The 18,490-nt window shown below is 57.6% G+C and overlaps 1 protein-coding gene across 5 annotated transcripts in view; it reads right to left on the bottom strand.

Moving 5' to 3' along the window:
* The window catches only part of TNS1 (tensin 1), a 53,962-nt gene that overhangs the window by 18,775 nt on the left and 16,697 nt on the right, over window positions 1-18,490 (bottom strand). For 3 of the 5 annotated variants that reach the window (XM_027636558.1, XM_027636559.1, XM_027636560.1), the window contains exons 11-16: window positions 17,928-18,003; window positions 17,673-17,802; window positions 17,238-17,303; window positions 16,497-16,658; window positions 6,286-7,986; window positions 8-192 (exon numbers count right to left, since the gene is read on the bottom strand). In XM_027636558.1, the coding sequence (XP_027492359.1) occupies window positions 8-192; window positions 6,286-7,986; window positions 16,497-16,658; window positions 17,238-17,303; window positions 17,673-17,802; window positions 17,928-18,003 (2,320 nt within the window). Of the gene's footprint in view, window positions 1-7; window positions 193-3,801; window positions 3,883-6,285; window positions 7,987-16,496; window positions 16,659-17,237; window positions 17,304-17,672; window positions 17,803-17,927; window positions 18,004-18,490 lie in introns of all 5 variants that reach the window. The other 2 variants (XM_027636561.1, XM_027636557.1) reach the window with 1 other exon arrangement.

The following is an 18,490-nucleotide window of genomic DNA, read 5'->3' as shown; positions in this document are numbered from 1 at the left end:
AGCGCACCTCTTTGGGCCTCCCTCCAGGGTTGGCTGCGATGGTGCTGACCACCTCAGGTGAGAGGACAGTGGGGCTGCGAGGCGAGCTGGGCTCTGGCGAGCTCTTCTCATAGTGGCTGTCACTGGGGGTCCGCTTGCGGGCAGGGACAGCGCTCTCCTCCGCAGGAGGAGACTTCTCCCGGGACTGCACCCCTGCAGGGCAAGCACAGGGTTGGAGATGGGTGAGGAGCTGCCAGCTGAGATGGGGACCAGCAGGAAATGCCCCAGAGCTGATCTGAGAGATCTCCCCAGGACTATGTGCGCAGAAGGGACTCTGCCCAGCAGAGATAGCAGCTTCAGGACTCACCTGCACCTAACCCCCAGACCAGCATAAGCAGTTATGAGCTAGAGCAGATACACCCTACAGTGGTGGCCCCAGACCATGCCAGAAGGCAAGGCAGGATTGTGCTAATGGCTGAATTACTGCACTAGCCCTCCCAAGCACAAACAGGCTCTCAGGGGCAAGAGCACCTTGACAATAGCCCAGAGAGCCCAGCCCTGCAGAGCTGGGGAGCAACAGGACATCCTGACAGCATCACACTGGGAAAGGACTGAATTCCCCAGCACTAGGACAGCTGTATTCAGCTGCACCCCTGCTCCCACAGCCAGATGTGGCTTCAACCACAGCAGCAGAAAAAGCCTGGTTCTTGAGTCCTCAAGGCAGAGGGAGCACTGAGTCAAGAATAAAGAACCCAACAGAGGTGTGGTGCAGGAACCCCAACAAACCACTTCTGATCTCCTGTCTCCAGTGCAAAGCCTTTCTAAAAGGGGAGATCAGCATCTCCTCTCCGTCTACTCCCAGATCTCCTTCCCCAGACCCCAGTGGTATGAGCCACCAACACCTGCAGCCTGGGAGGAAGAACAGAGAGAGCAAGTCACCACAGGACAATGGGTTTCTTGGGCTGTGCAGTCTGGTAGATCCCCGTTGGCTGGGGTAAAGTTGACAAACAGGGAATAAGTTGGCACAGGGCAAGGGGGCTCAACTCTCCCAGCACCTAACAGGGCCCAAACACTCTCTACTCAATCTCGCCTGATGAAGAGGTTAATCAGGGCTCATGGACAATGGTGCCGGGTTCAGTGCACAGGAATGCCACAGAGCATCACAAGCACACCTCAGAGCCCCGTGGGACTCCTGCACCTCCCTGAGACTCACTCATCCCCACTAACAGAGATGACAGCACTGTCCCCTTCACCTTTTCCGCGGAGCCAGAGAGCACTCACGCTCTCCTTGATCAGCATATTAGGGAAGAAAAAAAGAGAAAAAGGAGAAAAAAAGAAAGAGAGAGGCCAGTATCATGCTCCAGGAAATGCACTTTTCAAACACCAACTCCTTTCCCACGGGCTGGCGGAGGAAAACCAGCCATCAGCTGCTTCCCCTCGCTCCCCGGGGTTCCACACAGGACCCACGCCTCACGCCCGCTGACCTCCCCTCTTCACCACTCGGCACCCTCACCAGAGCTTTCCTGGCCCAGGGGAGAGGGCTGCAAGTGGGGAAAGGGCTGGGAGCATAGAAGGGAAGGAGGTGGCCTGGATGCATTTCTAAATAATCAGCCCAGTGAATGGTAACAACAATAAAATCACGGCTCGGGGGGAGAGGAGGCCAGGCCGCGAGGCGGGGGACGCGAGCCAACAGGGCTGGCTCCAGTCGCGGAGGCGGCCTGGAAAATTCCACTAAGAGCAGCTTTGAAACACAACTCCCGATCCCTTCTGCAGGTGCTCGCCGGCATGGGGCACAGCCATTAAAAAGGCCCGAGGAGGGAACAAGGGGACAGAGAAGGTCCCTGAGAAGCTGCCTTGCAGACATTGGCAGCATTGTATAGGGTCACCCTATATCTTTTGTCCTGCCCTCCACTGTAAGGGAGCGAAGCTCAGAGTTGTGAGCATATGGAGAAACAAGATGTTGGAGAACAACAAAGCAAACTCTTATATTTTCTTTTTTCCCTTCCACTTTGTGCACTATGGATTCTCCTGTATACCCAGCCCATCCTAAAGTAAGCTGTAGGGCCCAAGCACTTCACAGAGGCAGGGACTGCCTCCTCAAGCTGTGCATGGCTGCCTTGCTTTGCATTTTCCATTTGGGAAGCCCTAACAGCAGACTGCCAGAGCCTGGCTATCAGTGCACTTTACACATCTACAGCGGAGGTCCCCCTGCTCCATGCCCAGGGCTGCGTGTCACATAGCAGCAGGGTGCTGGATCTGGCCCACTGGGACACTAAGGAACTCACCAAGCTTTGGCTGCTCCACTCCCTAGACATGGAAAGCGGCCGGGGCCGCAGGGAGGGGAGGGAGGAGAAGGGAAAAAAGGGACTCATTGTTCAGGAGTTGAGAGTGGGAAACTTCACAGGCCGCCCGGAGCAAAGCCTGGAGGAAACCCAGGCTCTGAGCATGGCTCCCCCAACCCCCTGGGTGATTTATGGGCTGGAAACTATGCTTGAAAAACAAACTCTACTTTCCCTCACTTGCTGTGCCCCCTCAGCAGACACACAGCCTCCCTTAGCCATGGTACTGTCACTGTCTCAAGAATGCCCTGGCCAGCTGCGGGATATGAGATTCCCCTTCATAAAGAGGGAGCAGCAGCCTGCATCCCACTCCTCACCCTCACACCCAACACCTGCGGGACTGTCACCCCTTCTGCTGCTCATTTAAGTCCCTAATTTGGTACCAACCCACTGCCCTTGGACTCAGTACAGCTCTAGGGCTGGTGAAGGGCAGGGGCACAACAGCAAGGGAAGGAGGATGGCAAACCCAGCTCATTTTGCAGCTAGGAAGCCAGGTTTCTAAGACAAATCACGAGACAGCTGCTTTTGGGGCATGAGATGCTGGAACTACTTCCGGGCAAGAGCCAGGTGATATCCCCACAGTGGACAAGAAAGGGCAAAGCCCTCGAGATGTGGCACTGAGCAGTTAAAGTCAGACAGGGACACACAGCACCCAGTGAAAAGACATGCAAACTTGCTCCCTGCCTCCATGAGGAACAGAAGCTGCCCTGTACTGTTCCCTGTCAGAGCCCAGCTCATCCCATCCTGCCAGACACAGACACGTCTACCGCTCCCCACCTCCCAGCCTGATCACTCCACCTGGGCACAACAAAATAACTTACTCTGTGCTGAGGACTGGGAGGATTCGAATCTCTTTGGTCCTCCTGGGGAGAAACGCAAGGTGCCAGCGGAGAGACAAAGGTCACACAGAAAGCTGGTGACTCCCCACCTCACTCTTTGCCCCCAGCCCAATGCCATTTCCCTCCTCCTGCTTGCCCTGGGACAAGTGGGTGCACAACAAGCACCAAGCAGGTCCCCAGCACTCATCACCCAGGGCAGACCCAGGAGGTGAGACACAGTCAGAGCAAAGCTTGGAGGGGCTGGAGCAGATCTGGCCCAGAAATGAAAACCTCACCAGTGAGCAGTGCCAGGCTTGGATGAGATGCAAAAGCCAGGCAGGGGAGTCTGTACTCAGGGCCAGGGGCTCCCCCATCCCTGGAGGAGGTCAAGGGGAGCCCTGACCATCACTCTGCTAAGAAAGGGGATAAATCCTGCATGGGGAGGGTCTCCTGAACCTCCCTCAATTCCACGTCCATGCAACACACAGAGCACTCAGCATGCAGGGATAGAAAAGGAAGGAGAGGGGGAAAGAGGGATGAGGGGGAAGGAGGGAGAGAGAAGAGAGGTAAAGGAAGGAAGGATGAGAGGGAAGAATGCAGGAGAGGGAAGGAGAATGATGAATGGGGAAGGTTGGAGGACAAGGAAGGAGGTGGAATGAACAAACCGGAGAAGGACCGTTGCTGGTTCAGAGGAGGACGGGGGACTTTGATGCTCTTGTTGAGTTCCCTGAGCTTGGCGTTGTACTCTGCCAGCATACCAGGACAGGGAATGTAAGGAGAGTGGGAGATCACAGAGGACAGACACAACCCCCAAGGAGAGAGAAAGGGGCAGACAGGACAAATGTCACGAGATACGATAAGGACAGAGAGGGAAAGAGAGAAAATAAGAGAAAATATTAGATGGGCTCCAACAGATGAGGCTGGGGTCACTGGGGGTCTGAGGGAGCTCAGTCCTTGCTTGGAGATGCTTTCCCATCAGCCAACTTTCTTGGGTCCACACACCACATAAACCCGTATGAGAAATCAGTGGTGGCTCCCAGCCACCTTGTGCAACACCACAAATGCCCCATCACCATTTCCTTGGGGATGGCACCATGCAGGTCCCCTCCATCATGGGGTGCTCAGGGCTGGGACATGAAGAGATGACCCCAAATGCCTTGTTGGGAGATGAAGATGACTTGAAAGATGATAGGACCACCTCCTCTCTGTGGGGAGATGCTGGGCATGCCAGCACTGCCCTGTGCCATCTCTTCCCCTCCATCATCAGCGGGAAGCGGGAATGGGAGCGTTCCCTCCCCAAGAACGGAGGAGGTGTGAGATGCTCCTCATCTCTGCACTAGGACAGGCAGGCAATTTATAGCAACAGGGAATGTAAACAAACCCGTCTGTGTCCCACTGTCCCTGTCGGCCGTCCCCTCCCAGCATTGGCTTCAGGACACCTTGTTCCCACCAGAGGTCAGGTCACCCGCCTGCGCTGTCCCCACCTCAGCACAGACGGCCCAGCTCCAGTGGAGACAGGTGGCTACAGGCCATCCCACAGATGCCTCCCTCCTCCCTGGGAAGCCCAGTGGCTGCAGAAGGATAACAGTGACACCAGCCTAGCCCTGAGGCCCTAACCCCCAGGGTTGGGGAGGTGGATTTTTTTTTTAAAGACACCATCAAACATCCATTTCCCACACACTGCAAATACTGTTCCTCCTCTCCTCAGAACTGTTCTCTTTTCCAGCCCATTTTTTATACTTATATGGGGCGGTAGGGGAGAGCAGGCATGTGCTCCTTATAATATTAAGTCCAGACACACAGTGTGGTTTGGGCATCCATGTGTTCTTAGGTTTGTTTAAATTCTCTGCGAAAGCCTTGTGACCCTTTGTGAATCTCGTCTGGATCACTGAGGTCGAGTTCAGATGGATGCAAACTTCCTCCAACACCTCTGTGACCCTCCTCATTCCCGTCCCTGCTACTGGCACCCTGCCTGCCTCCCACCCTGTGACTCAACCCCCACTCCTGGGAGGTTGGTGCTGTTGGATTTTTCCAGCCAAGCCTCTTCCCCCTCCTTCTAATGCCGGGCGAGTTTCTGGACTGAGCACAGAGTTGGAAAGGACAGAGCTGCCAAGCCCAGCATCACGAGCTGGCCCACAGCCCCGAGCCCTTCCCAAATGTCGCTCCACAATTCAACAACTGCAGCCAAAGCAGCAGGGAGGGAGGGCACCAAGCTGCCACAGGGCAATGGCACCTTCTTCCCGGGGGGCTGTGACACTCCTGTGTCCCCAAAGCCCCTGAGCTGGAGCTGCAGGAGGACAGGGGATCAGAGGATGCAGTTTCCCCTCCGCAGCACAGAGCTAATGCCATCATCCAGCCACAGAACCAATGCTTAGCACTGCACCCAGCCAAGCACCAAACCCCTCTGGCAGGACTGGGAAGACATTTCCCAGCCCCTGACCACTGCCCCAAGGCTAAGTCCAGCTTCAAACTACCCCAGACCAAGGTGGCTGGGCCACTGGGGCAGAATCTCAGCTGCCAGACAACAGCCTAGTCCATGCTCCAGCAGCACCCCAGCTACTCAGGGAGGAAGACTGAGCACTGAACCCAGCACTCCGGGGGGGGGGGGCAGAGGCTGAAATTAGGGATGAGCTATGTCAAACAAAAGGCAAGTTTTCTGCTGGGATCTTACACCAGAGCATGCTCCACGCAGGGAGAGCATTATGTCCAAGTGGGGTCCAGGCAGGACACCCTCCACCAGAGATGAAAACATCTTCCCAAACTCTGCCATATTCTCCCTAAAATAAAGCAAGCCCCCTGAGACCCAGTGACTGGCCCTGCCACCAGGGAGAGACCAGCCCTGTACTCTAAAGGGGTGAGGACTGGGGCAGGTCTGACAACCTCGGCTACCCCTTCCTACCTCTGGGCAATGCTGCTGCAGATGGCAAGCTGCAAGAGGGGATCTTAGCAAAGAAGAGCAGCACAGGCTGTCCCCATGCAGCCCAGAATGCCCTCATGGCAGGTGATTCAGTCCCAAGCCCAGATCTGGCATGGACAAGGCATCGCCGCATCACTCCTCCCCAGCTCCACCATGCATTCCACCCCCACGGGCTCCGGCACTTTGGGGCATGCGATCCTCCCCATCCCCCCAAGGAATCAAAGAATCCTACCTGCCACCCTGTGGGCCACCAGGCCCTCCAGATTCAAGGGCTCTTCTGCCGACCTCGACAGGTCTTCATAGCTCTCCGGTCCCTTGAGGGGCATCTGGATTTGTGCTGGGATGGTGGGGGAAGGCGGGGAGGAGGTGAGGAGCTGTTGAGACCCCACAGGACTGTAGGAGGTGCTGACTGATGGGAGAGTGCCCATCTGTGCTCCTGCCGGAGCATGGCTGTAGCTCCTCGGATCCGGCAGTGGTGCTAGCTGGTAGTTGTAAGGTAAATAGGCTTCCCGATACTCATGCACCCCACAGTCCATCTCTCCAGGAGAATAGGCTTTGCCCCCAGGCTCACAGACCACGGGGCTCACAGATGTGCCAAAGGACCTCGGCTGGGCCACCTGCGGAGATGGCCGGGCGTAGAGGCCAGACACAGCCTGGGTCGAGAGAGAGGAGGGCAGGGGTCCCACCGGCTTATCCTGACGGGTGGTGGCAGGCACACTCTGTGACTTGTGGACAGCAGGTGCAAGGTCCAGCATGAGGACATCAAGGGCTTCAATGGACTGCTCAATTTCCCGGCGAGAGGGTGCCCGGGGGAACTCAGGCATGCTGTGGCTGTGTGGGGGCACCATCTGCAGTGGGCTGGGCTGGGGGCTGCAGCTGGAGATGCTGGGGCTATGGCTCTCCGTGCCTCCCTCCTGCAGCCGGGAAGGTGGTCGGCTTCCTCCTTGTTGTTGCCAGGAGTTCAAGCCCCTCTGCACGGCCTCCCGGCTGCTTGTGCTGCGAGCTGGGGCCTGGGGCAGTGCTGGGTTTACATCATATTTAGCAGTGTCCACCGCTGGGAAGGACCGGGAGCGGTAGGTTCCGGGGTGGTCATAGCCATACAGGTAGGGCTGGGAGCTCGGCAGCGGCTGGTGCTGGAGCCAGCCCGGGGCGTGGGAGCCCGGTGGGCGCTGTGGGTAGCCAGTCAGGTGCTCTTGAGTGGATGCTGACGGCCACAAGGAAGGTAGCGGGTCACGGAGGTGGTGGCCCATCAGGGTGTTCTGGTTGTTGTAGGGGTAGCCACCATTGGAGAGTGGCTCGCCATCATACAGCCCCTCCTTCAGCAGCTTCTCAGCCCCATTGCAGCTCGAGGGGCCATTGGGCAGGGAGGAGAGGCTGCCCACCCGGGGTGCCTCCTGGTAGCCAGTCTCACTGGCAGTGGTGGTGCCATCCAAGGAGGAAAGCGTGCCAAGGCTGCCCACGCTGTGCCCATCCTGGTTGGGCAGCTCATCATCTAAGATATCCGTCTCCCGCTCAGCCACCAGCGCTGCAGCATTCCCATTGACGTGCACCTGAGCCGGCACAACATGGCGGCCTGGCATGGCAGGCAGGCGTGCTGGCACGGGGCCGGGCACGTGGTTGTGCATGGGCGGTGCACTCTCCAAGCCAAAGCCGACAAGGAGACGATCCAGCTCCTGCTTCTCCTCGGGGCTCAGCACCGCCTGGCCAGTGGGCACCCCGGTCACCCCCGGCTCATCCGTCCGGTCGGTCTTGGTGGAGGCAGTGGAGTTGCCTGAGTCGCTGCTCACTGAGAGTGTGTGCTCAACGTGGTTGGGCGCTGCCGAGAGCGGGAGACGGGCAGCGTTGACAGCACCAGTGCTGCCGTGGAGGGAGTCTTTCTTCTTCACTTTAGCGTAGAGGCTCCCATCCAGGGGCCCTTGCGTGTGCCCAACCTCTGCAGGGGGAGAAACGAACACGAGACCCCAGATCAATTGCTGGCTCTCTGCACGGAGCTAATGGGTCCCATTAGCTGGTGGTTTCGATTTCTTCTGTGTGCCAGCACGCTTAACCACCAGCATCGCCGTCTCCTCGGCACCCTCCACAATCCCATGGGCGCCACCATGCAGAGACATCGGAGCCAGATCCCCCCAACCCCATACCCCCACAGCCCCCCCTTGCACGCAAGCACCGCCTGCTCTACTGGGATTCACCAAATATCCCCTGTCCTGTTTCCAGGCATAATTCCCAGCAATTCCTCTCCACAGCCGGCAAGAGGTGGTGCTCCCCACACAGTCAGCCATCGCTGCTCCACAGGGCTCAGCCAGCCCCAAAGGGCTGTGTGGCACCAGGGAGGAGGCGACCGGGGAGGATGGAGAAGATGCACCACAGGCTGTAGGAGGACAGGCAGCAGCAGTCAAGATCTGGCCTCGTAGCTCTTTTTAGCTCCAGCTGGATGGATGTACTCAGCCCATGGGTGAAGGACAGATGAACCACAGACCCACCTCCCTGCCTGCTCTCCTCCCAGATGATTCATGGATCCAGTCAGCCAGACATCCTTGACATTTTCTTCCCTGGCTACAGCCAGGCTCCCATACTTTCTGTTCTTCCCCTTTCCTCACTCAGGCCAGGTCGATCTGCCCCAAAGCTCCCACACAGGCAGCACCTCTGCCCAACCCTGAACATGCAGCATCTGCTCCTGGGGAGGCCCTGGTGCCATGAATTAAGGCCAGTGTGGGCAGTTGGCTCTGCAGCCCCTAAAGGCTTGGGGGCAGCCAGGGCACAGCAGCATCACCACCAGCAATCCTGCACTCCAGCTCTGAGTCCCCCAGCTCCCATCACCCCCGGTAGCATCAACATCACATCTGGCTGCACATTTTAAACCTTTCTAAGTGGAGCAGACAGATTTTGGGGACAGAGAGGGACCTCGGCCACTGAGAGCAATGGGGATGGTTCCCAAGCCATGTCCCCCCCACCAGAGCAAGCGCAGCACCAACCAGGCTGCAGACTCTTGTTTTTCCAGTTCCCTGCCGAGGTTTCCTGGAAGGTCCCGCAAGCAGTGTTAAACACTTTCTTTTGGAGGAAAAAATGACTCTTCCCTGGCAGGGGGCCAGGCAGCTGACTCAGGGACGGAAGACGGCCCTAACACGATAGTGTGAAATCAGAGCAGTCCTATCTGCAAGCAAAACACTTCCGAGCCGGGACAGCTTAACCAGTCCCACACCACCACACCCGCACTCCAGCAGCTCCCACACCACCACCAACCCCTCACCATAAGGGAGAGGGGGGCAATAACACCGAGCTCAAGTCCTACCAAGTCAGAGCCCCCTCCTTGTCGCTGATTTTCCACTCCTGAATCTCCACTGGCAGTATCCCAAGGAGGCAGTTGAGCCCCAAAGCCTCCCTTCGACTTGAAGATGTCCCAGGACCAAGCAGCGAGCTCCTCTTTGGGCACTCAGTGCAGGAAAGGATGAGACTTTCTCCCAGAGACTCAGAGCTCCTTCATCCAGTCAGTATAGCCAGGAACTGCTAGCATTTGACTCCACAACACCTCCCATTCTGGGGAAAAGGGGGAGAGAGGGAGGGAAACCCTCCCCATGGAGAGAGAAAGGAAAAAGAAGAATGTCCAGCGGCAGTGTAAATGCTGGACACGCTGACGTTGCTTGGAGATGGGGGAAAAAGCACAGCCCTCCCATCTGATGGCAGCAATGGATGCTGGCCAGTCTTGAGAAACAGGGCAAAAGCCAGGGTGGGGGTTGAGATAAATAGGGTAGAGGAATAGAAAGGAAAAGGGAATAAATAAATATAAATGAAAGCACGTAGTGCCAAGGGAGAAAATAGACGGCAAAGGCTTTAATTGCACTTTGGGCTATGCACTGCCCCATGGCCACTGAGAGCCATGGAGAGCTGACAGAAATATCTCCAAGAGGGGTCAGGATGGGGCACAATGAAGTTCATGACAGAGGCAGAAAGCCTCGAGCGCCCCGTCCCACCTTCCCTAGACCCTTTGGCCAGGCAGGAACATGGGGGGTCCAGTGGCTGCCCTCCCGCCAAGAGCCATACCAGAGTGGCAAGCAAGGAAGGGGCTGTGACACCTCCACCATCAGCCAAGCCCTCATCCTGTGGCCGCTCTGCCCCACACCTGACTGCTCATCCTGTCCTCAACCCCACATACCCCCTGGGCTCTGATGCCATGAGACAAATCCTGCTACTCACCACCACTCCCAGTCCCCCTCCACCACCCTAAGGCCACGCTATCGCTCATATGACTATCTATTGCTTGTCACCTGAGAAGTTGAATAAAATAAAGACTAAGGGATGAGGGGACAGACTGCCTTAGCCAAAGCAGCCATCCTCAAAGCAGTAGGCTCCTAGGATCCCATTTGCAAAGTGTCTGCAGCTACCAGCAAGGTCAGATTTCATCCTGAAGGTCAGAGAAGCTCCAGCCTGGCAGGCTGTGCCATCTCATCGTGGGTTGGGTTTGCCCTGGGCTCAGCCCCAGACACAGCTCTGCTCCGGCTCTATCTGCTCTGGCTATAAGGAGGCAGCTGGGGGAAGCGCTGAGACTAGCCTGGTCCCAGCTCTGCTGCCAGGCTCGCTGCCCCGGCAGGGCATTCTGTCCTCTCCCTGCCCAGCACCCGGCAAAAACACGGGTCCAGGACAAGCATGACAATGTGAAGGGGGTCAGCTCCCATCCCCAGAATCCCAGCCATCTGCCTCACGCACTGTGGGGTGCACCATACAGAAACGTGCACCAGCACAAATCCTGTCCAGGGTTCTGCATGGTGCAGAAGACAAGGTTGAGACACCACCGTGTCTTCCCTTGTTCTGCCCCCAGCAGCATCCCACCTACTGCCTTCAGTCCCCACCACCCAGAGCCCTGACCTCACGGCATCTCTGAAGCATCAGCCCACAAGGAAGATCCTAGGGTCCCGGGACCCTTTGTAGGATGAAGGGTGTGAATTAAATCCCACAAAGAAGAGCTTAGCCTCCTCAACTCTGTTTTCATCCTGTGTCCAGATATGACGCCAATGAGCAACCACAGCCCCTGAGCCATGGGTCTCCACAGCCACAAATTCCCTACCCACCCCCAGCCCAAAGAAAAGGAAAGTCAGGACTTACCCAAAGGGACGGGGAAGAAAGGATCACAGGCGAAGGGAAGGAGCAGGCAGCAAAATCCCTTTCCTTCACCCCTTCCAGCACCAGAGCCTTCCAGGGGCACCTGGTGTGGTGGCGGCTCGAACGGCGTCCGCAGCCGGCTCCGTGCGTCCGTCCAGGACAGGAGCCGACGGCCCGGAGCTGGCTTCGGTTGGCGTTTGTCCCTTTGGCTTTGCCTTCCCTCTCGCGGAGGGAGCTATTCCCTTCCCAGCGCCGTGTCCCGCGGGGCCGCGAGAGGGGCACCCCGACGGCGGCGGGGTGCCGGAAGGGGTGGGATACGGGAAACCTTAGGACACGGGGAGCCGGAGGGGAGGATGGAGGAGCCGAAGGTGGCAGAGGCAGGAGATGGGCTGGAAGTAAGGAGGTGCGGCTGTGCTCCCCTCCGCGCCAGACCACACAGGGATCACAGGGAGGAGCGGGAGGGGAAGGGGAGAGGCTCGTAGAGGGCGGCGGGGCCGCCCAAGCCCCAGCCTCAGCCCAAGTTAACCTCAGTGAGGTGCGGAGAGGGTGGGAGCCATGGAGGGAGGACAGCCAGACAGACAGCTTCCAGCTATGAATATTAACTACTTCCTCCACAAGCAGGGCTCCGCCGCGTTAACTGTTTCCTAGGCAGGACGGACAACCGGACAGCTGGACAGCCTACCCGCCTCCCACGGGCCGCTGAGCATCACCCCCCTGGATGACCCCCTCATTTGAGACACCTAGCCCTGCCTGCCTCCTGCGTGCACACATCACACCTGTCCCCAGAAAGATGTGACCCATTCGGGGTGAGGATGTCCTTCCAGGCCCCATGGGATGTTGAAACCCAGCCAGGTCTGCAAACCCAAATGCCCTGCTGGAGACTTGAGTTTCTCCATCTTAAAAAAAAGCCGAAGAGGGGTGGAAAGCAGCCATGGACAGTCGACCCTGCCGACCCATTTTCACAACCCCCTTGCCTGCCCGGCCAGCACCACAGGTACAGCATGGATGTGCCAGCACTGTTTGCAGGATGCGCGTGCTGCCCTGTCCCGTGGCAGGAGGAATGGCATGGATCCCATCCACCCCAGAGCTGTCTGAGACCACACTGCTCCATCCCAAACAAAATCCATGCTGGGATGGTGCTGACAATTCACTGCTCCAAGTGACAGCAAGCCCACCCCGTGTCCGGGCCCCTGCCTGAACCCATGCTCAGGACTCCACTCCTCAGTTGTTCCAACATATTCAGCAAAACGTGAGGCTCCTTCCACTCTAATCCCCCCAATCATGTGTTTCCCATACCCCCATGGATGACAACGGGATGAGAGCAGTGTTTCCAGCCAACCCCCTGACTCACAGCCCTGTTTGCTCCCAGATAGTAGCACGTGCCAAGCCAGCATCCTTCCAGAACTTCCAAAGTTTGCTTGCTTCTCTGCCTTATTTTTTGTCTCAGCTGTGTGGCTGTGGCAGGGCAGATACAAAGCTGTCCAACCCTGCCTGGGGACAGCCCCAGCTCTACACATACACACTGCTGCAAGTTTTGACTTCAAGGACAGTTTAAAGGGGGAAAAGAAAGGGCTGAGCTTCCACTAGCCGCTCTCTCTCTATCTGCATCCCAGTCCCAGCGGGAACAAACCTTACCCAACCCTCACCCCACATCACAACCCCAAATACCAGGTCAGAGGACAGATCCTGCCCTGGGAATAGCCACACTCCAGCTAAAATGTCTAGCCAAGCCTGTAGATGCTTCAGCATTTCTCCCACGGGGAATAACCAGAAGCAAGGAGGACACTCCCTATGGATCCCCTTCAAGCCCAGCCAGGTCCCCACTGCCCCACAAAACGCCCACCCCAACAAGCCCTTACCTTGCTGCTGACAGAGCAGAGAGCAGCAGACAGGGGCAGAATGAGGGGGGGGGGGGGGAAGCAGATTCCTTCAGCTTTAGTCAGCTGGTGAAGGCAAGAGGAGAGCCGGTGACCCCCAGTCCCCATCGAGCCTGGCCAGGGGACAGATCCATCTGGGGGGGAGAGCAGCAGCCTGCCAGCAGCTCCAGCAATGGATTTAACAGCTCTGGGCTGGCCCATTTGGCTCTCTGCCTCTGCACTGCCTGGCTTGCCCTCCTGGGCAGCCTCAGTCCCTGATAAGTGGGGCAGGATTTGACCCCACTAGGGAAGGTGTACCCCATGAGATGCCCAACCCACCAGTGACCAACAAATGATAGTGACCCCATAAAGGGGCTTTCTGCCCCATGGAAAGATGCAGGATCAGCATCCAGCTCAATCTGTGGGAGTCTGGGACTCCCTGACCTTTGCCACATGGGGTTCAGGGTCTGCTGTGATCTCCCCTCACTGGACTGGTGAGATGCTCATCCCAGTCCCTATCTCAGCCAGCCCTGCCCTGTGAGTGGGGATGAGCTGCAGGAGAGTTCTACGCCAGAACCATGACTCAGGTGGGGATTTAGCAACTCTCTTGCAGATGTTGGATTTGGCCAGGCCCCAGCCACCCTCTTCCAGCCCCGATAAAAAGAGGAGGCAGGAAGGGCCAGCCCAGAGTGGGTCCAAGGGCCAGTTGTTATAGGGAACTGCTGGGTTGGGGACGCACACCCAGCCCTTTAGCATTTTCTCACTCCACCCCAGGGTGGCAGAGCTTGGGGTCCCCCTGCAACAGTCACACATTCAGACCTTAGGGACAACCCCTCCACTGAGTCTATGCCAGACCCAGCACCCTGTTCTCCATCAGCATTGGTTTTCTCAGCAAAACCAAACCAGGCCAAAAATGTTCTCCATCCAGATTTGCCCACCTGCATCTGCAGTACCCCAAAAATTTCTCTGCAGTGATCCTCCAACCAGCTGCAAACCCAGCAGTGCCACATCCAGCCACCAGTCTCCTCTTGCCTTCCTGGAGCTAGTTCGACACCCCAAGGAAAGCCACCACAGTGCTGGCAACCACAAAAACAACCAGAGGAAGAAGCATGCCATTGCGTTCCTTCAGCCTTCAAATACGCTCTCAGTCAACTAATGGCTATGGGGACTGCAGCAGGAATCTGCCATGGAGCCATCACTGACCCCAAAGCCCCTCTGAGGAGGAGGAAGAAGGGCAAGCAGAGCCCATGACATATGGACATGCATGATGGGCAGAGGGACAGGCTGTGGGGGTATCCCAGCACTCCCCACTCTCCCTAAGGACCATAGGGCAGCCCAAGCCGAGTGGGCAGTAGAGACCCTGCCTGGGTAAAGCGGGAGGGCGAGTCCGCTGACAGGGCCAGCCTTTGCTGTGGGGGTGGCTGACAGAGACCCCACCTGTTGAATCCAGTTGGGTCCCCTCTGCCAGAGTGCAAGATGTGGGGGTTCAGATCCCCCTCTCATGACCCCCGCTCTGGACAAGTTTGGTCAGCCGACAACCTTGTTGCAGCTCAGTTTCCCCTTCCCCAAGTCCCCGCAGATAAGCACAGCAGAGGCATGGGGAACACTAGGACAGGCACCATCCCCAGTCACCCACCTACCCCTCCAGCTTTGGGGTCCCACAGGACCATCCCACCCTGTCAGGCACCTCCAGCCCATATGGGTCCCATGCTGAGACAAAGCTGCTGGAGAAAGGGCATTCACCTCCACCAAGCGCAGCTGTGACCAGCAGAGACGCTGCCTGGGGGGACCCACCGTTTGGCAGGCGATGCCGATCCCGTTGGCCTGGGCTGCGGCGACGGTCTGTGGGGAGCCTTCACCGAGTGGCAGGACGGGCAGTGGCAGGGACAAGGAGCAGCGGCTGATCCCAGCCCCGTGTGGGTCTCGGTGCCAACCTCACCCCCCTCCGCCCCCGGACACCACTCGCTCACGCCTGGTGGTGCCAAAAATGTGGCGTGCAATTCCCTGACCAAATAAGGCAAGAACAACCATAAACAGGGACCCCCCCTTGCGCAGTCGGGCACCAGGGTCCCTAACCCAGCTTGGGACAGGCTGGATAAAAGTGCTGACAGAGAGGAAGGAAGGTAAGAGCCCCCCTAAGCCCACACTGACTCTCTCTGCTGCTGCTCAAGGTGCCCCATGGGGCAGCCAGGGAGAGACCCCTATAGATGGGCTTTTCGCAGTTGTTTTGCTGGCATGGGTCGGAAGGCAGCCTCCTGCCTCTGGTTTCACCCTTTGACAGTCCCAGCTCATCTCCAAACTGGGGCAGTGTTTACAAATCCAAGGTGCCCTCTTTCCCTATTGCCATCCTCCTGCAGGGAGGACAGCCCAGTCAGCACATGGAGATACTTCTGCAGCCCTGACACCTGTCTAGACCCCCCAAGAGGGGATGGAGAGGAGCCCTGGGGTACTTCTGCAGTCAGGACCCCCATGAGAGGACAGAGATGAGTGACGGAGTAGCCCTGCAAGGGGCTGGGAGTGCAGAAGTTCTGCCCAGGGGGCCAGAGGGGAACACATGCAATGAAGTACTCAGGCCTCTGCAGGCAGGAGGGGGCTGCCAGGCAGTCTTGACAGCCTTGGGGCCCAACCTGCAGCTTCCCAGTTCCCCACCACATAGCTGAGCCTGGACATCACGAGTTGCCTGTTTACTGCCCAGTGCCAAGGCAAGTGCCTGTGCCAGCTCTGCACTGCTGCCCCAGGTCCGGCTCTACCACCATAGCAGAGACACTCTCACCTGCTTCAGGCACCCAGAACCCCCACCCTGCACTGTGAGCACAGCCACCCACAGCTCCCACTTGAAGCAGCCGGTGACCTTCAGGGACATCAGGGATGGCAGCTGTTCCTGCTCCAGGGACGCCTCTCCAGATCGGGCCAGAAAAGCCCAGGCATCTGCTCAGCCACGGGTAGCCTTGCCACCGGGACAGGGTCCATCACCCTTCGACATACAAGTCCTGCCCATTCCTGCCAAGTGGGTGAGGACAGTCAACTTGCTGCAGCCAAACCGGTGCTCAAGGGGTTCTTCCCAGCTCTGAGAGATGCTGCATACCCTTCAAGGCCAGTGAGACATTCTCATGCCCCAGGGATAACTAAGGCATAGCTACGTCCTGCCACGTTTGCGCCATGAGAAAGGAGCTGAGATACCTAACTGTCCCCCCATGAAGTCCTGCAGACCTGGGGTTTGGGTTTCCCAAAGCTCTGGGGCATAAACCAGGGCTGGACCCTGCTCATGCAAACAGGATTTTGAGAGTGAAAGTGCTGGAAAAAGAGTGTAAGCTCTCTGGCACTGAAGTGGGAATCAAAGTCCACAAGATCTTCTTCTCCCATCCCACAGCCACACTCCTCCCAGCAGCAGCCATCTGCCCTCAGCTCTGCTGCCCACTGGTGTCCCCTTTCCTGGGGTGAGGGGGATTCCCACAGGGACACTTTGGCCACTGAGCACCCTGTGAGCCCTAACCTTTCTCCAGGTGCTTGCTGGGCAGGGGTGGCTCAGCCCAGGCCCCCTCCGCGCTGTCCTCACGTTGGATGTTGAAGTTCTCGTAGGAGTCCCACCGGATGAGTGGGTCGGATGTGTTGTAGTCCACGGAAACGCTGGGCCCGTTCTCCAGGTGCTCCATGCCTGGGAATAGGCAGGACAGTTAGATGGGGTGACAACAGAACCAGCAAGGGTAGGACAGGGGGAGGAGATGGAGAAAGGTTCAGGCAAGGAAAAAAGAGAAGGAGCCACAGGGTAAGGTAGGAGAGTCCTACAGGAAGGGCAGCATTAAGGATGGGCACAGGATGCACATCAAAACCCACAAACAAAGTGTACAAGACTGCCCAGGGTTTTTGGGATTGCCTAGAGACAAGCGCACAGGCTGATAGTGAGTGTGCATGGGTCTGGAATTTTTGGGCAGGGAGTCCTTCATTACCAAGCACTCCCTCTTTCTCTCCTGGGCCAGCAAGTGCTTTGGAGAGCAGCCTCCTGGGGGAACAAGAGAGAGTGATAGGGCATCCATGGGTGCTCCTAGATTAGCCTCACTGCCTGGACCCCTCATCCTACCCTGGTGACAAAGAGGCTGCAATGGGGCAGATGGAGGAGGTTGCAAGGGAGGTTGCAATGAGGAGGTTGCAAGGGAGACAGCAGGGGATATAGCTGAGGAAAGGGAAAGGAGACGGCATCCAGCTCCAAACCCCCAAGGCAGTGAGCCAGCCATACCTTGGATCTTCTCAGGTCCATAAGAGAACACAAACTCCACCTTCCCATACTCAGGGAAGCGGTCATCTGTCAGGGAGAGAGCAGAGTAAAGGGACCATCTCCATCTATGCTTCCAGTAGCACCCACACAGTCACCCCAAACATGCTCCACAGCTTAAGGCAGGGAGATGGCAGGGATATCCCTGCATGGGGCAGTGCATCTCAGCCCCCAGAACAACCCCAAAGCAGCCGCTCTGCATCAGTATTGGTTTTGTTAACGAAAGGGATGACAGTGCCACCAGTCCACATGCAGCACCACACCCTGCAGATGGAGCAGGGGTGCCCTGCTTGGTAGCAGTGGATCTGGGATGGGTGCCCGGATGCCCCACGATGAGACTAGTGTTACAGGGGCAGGAGAATGAGGGAGTTTGGAGAAGGGAGGTGCCGGGGCAGTTACCTCTGAAGGCCTCATCCAGGTCCTCCTTGCCAAAGACAACGTCAAGGTCGTGCACAGCGCACGTGTGGAACTGCACACGGAAAATCACATCACGGGTAGGGCTGCGAAACTTCTTGTGGTAGCACTTCAGCTGCAGAGAGGAGTGGGGATGGGCCATCAGGATAAGCCCCCAGAACTTGGCAAAGGGGAATCTGGGGATCCCGACACAAGGCAACCACCTGTCCCCTGGTTGCTTTCTACACGGAGGATCCTTACCAAGATATCACCCTTGAGCAGCAAGCCGGGCTCAATGGTGATGCAGATGCCTGTCTGGCTGTCTCCTTGCACGTTGCTGCAGAGAGGAATGGTGGGAGGATGTGAGTTGTGGTGCAGAGGCCTCCAAGAGCTCCCAGCATCACCTCAACCAGCCCTTCTACCCAAATCCAGTCAGGAAAGGTGCAAAGCTGCCCCCCCCCCCATCCTCCACTGACAGAGAAGGGTTCCATCCATCACCCCAAGGGGCACCCATTCCCAGAGGAAGGAGGACAGGAAGCGGAAACTGAGGCACAGCTCAGTAAGGGTGGGAAAAATGCTAGGTGGGAGGGTTTGACCAGGGTCCAAGTGCTGAGACTGGGCTATCAGCCATCTGTCCAGCTCCCTTAGTCAAGCAGGGCATTGGACACAGAGGGAATCTCAGAGAAGACTCTCCTCCCTGCCTCAGTTGCCCTGACAGAAGCCCTCCCCTTCGCAGTGTACCGCAGAGGGGCTGCCTCTGGGTGGTGGCGTCAGCAGTCACAGACAAAGGAAGAAGGGAGTTGGATTTCACAGGCAAGATAAAC

This window comes from Corapipo altera, unplaced genomic scaffold, assembly GCF_003945725.1.
Source record: "Corapipo altera isolate COAL_440 unplaced genomic scaffold, ASM394572v1 45, whole genome shotgun sequence".
NCBI lineage: Eukaryota > Metazoa > Chordata > Aves > Passeriformes > Pipridae > Corapipo > Corapipo altera.
The sequence above is the reverse complement of the archived record's forward strand: the minus strand, read 5'-3'. Positions and strand labels throughout refer to the sequence as shown.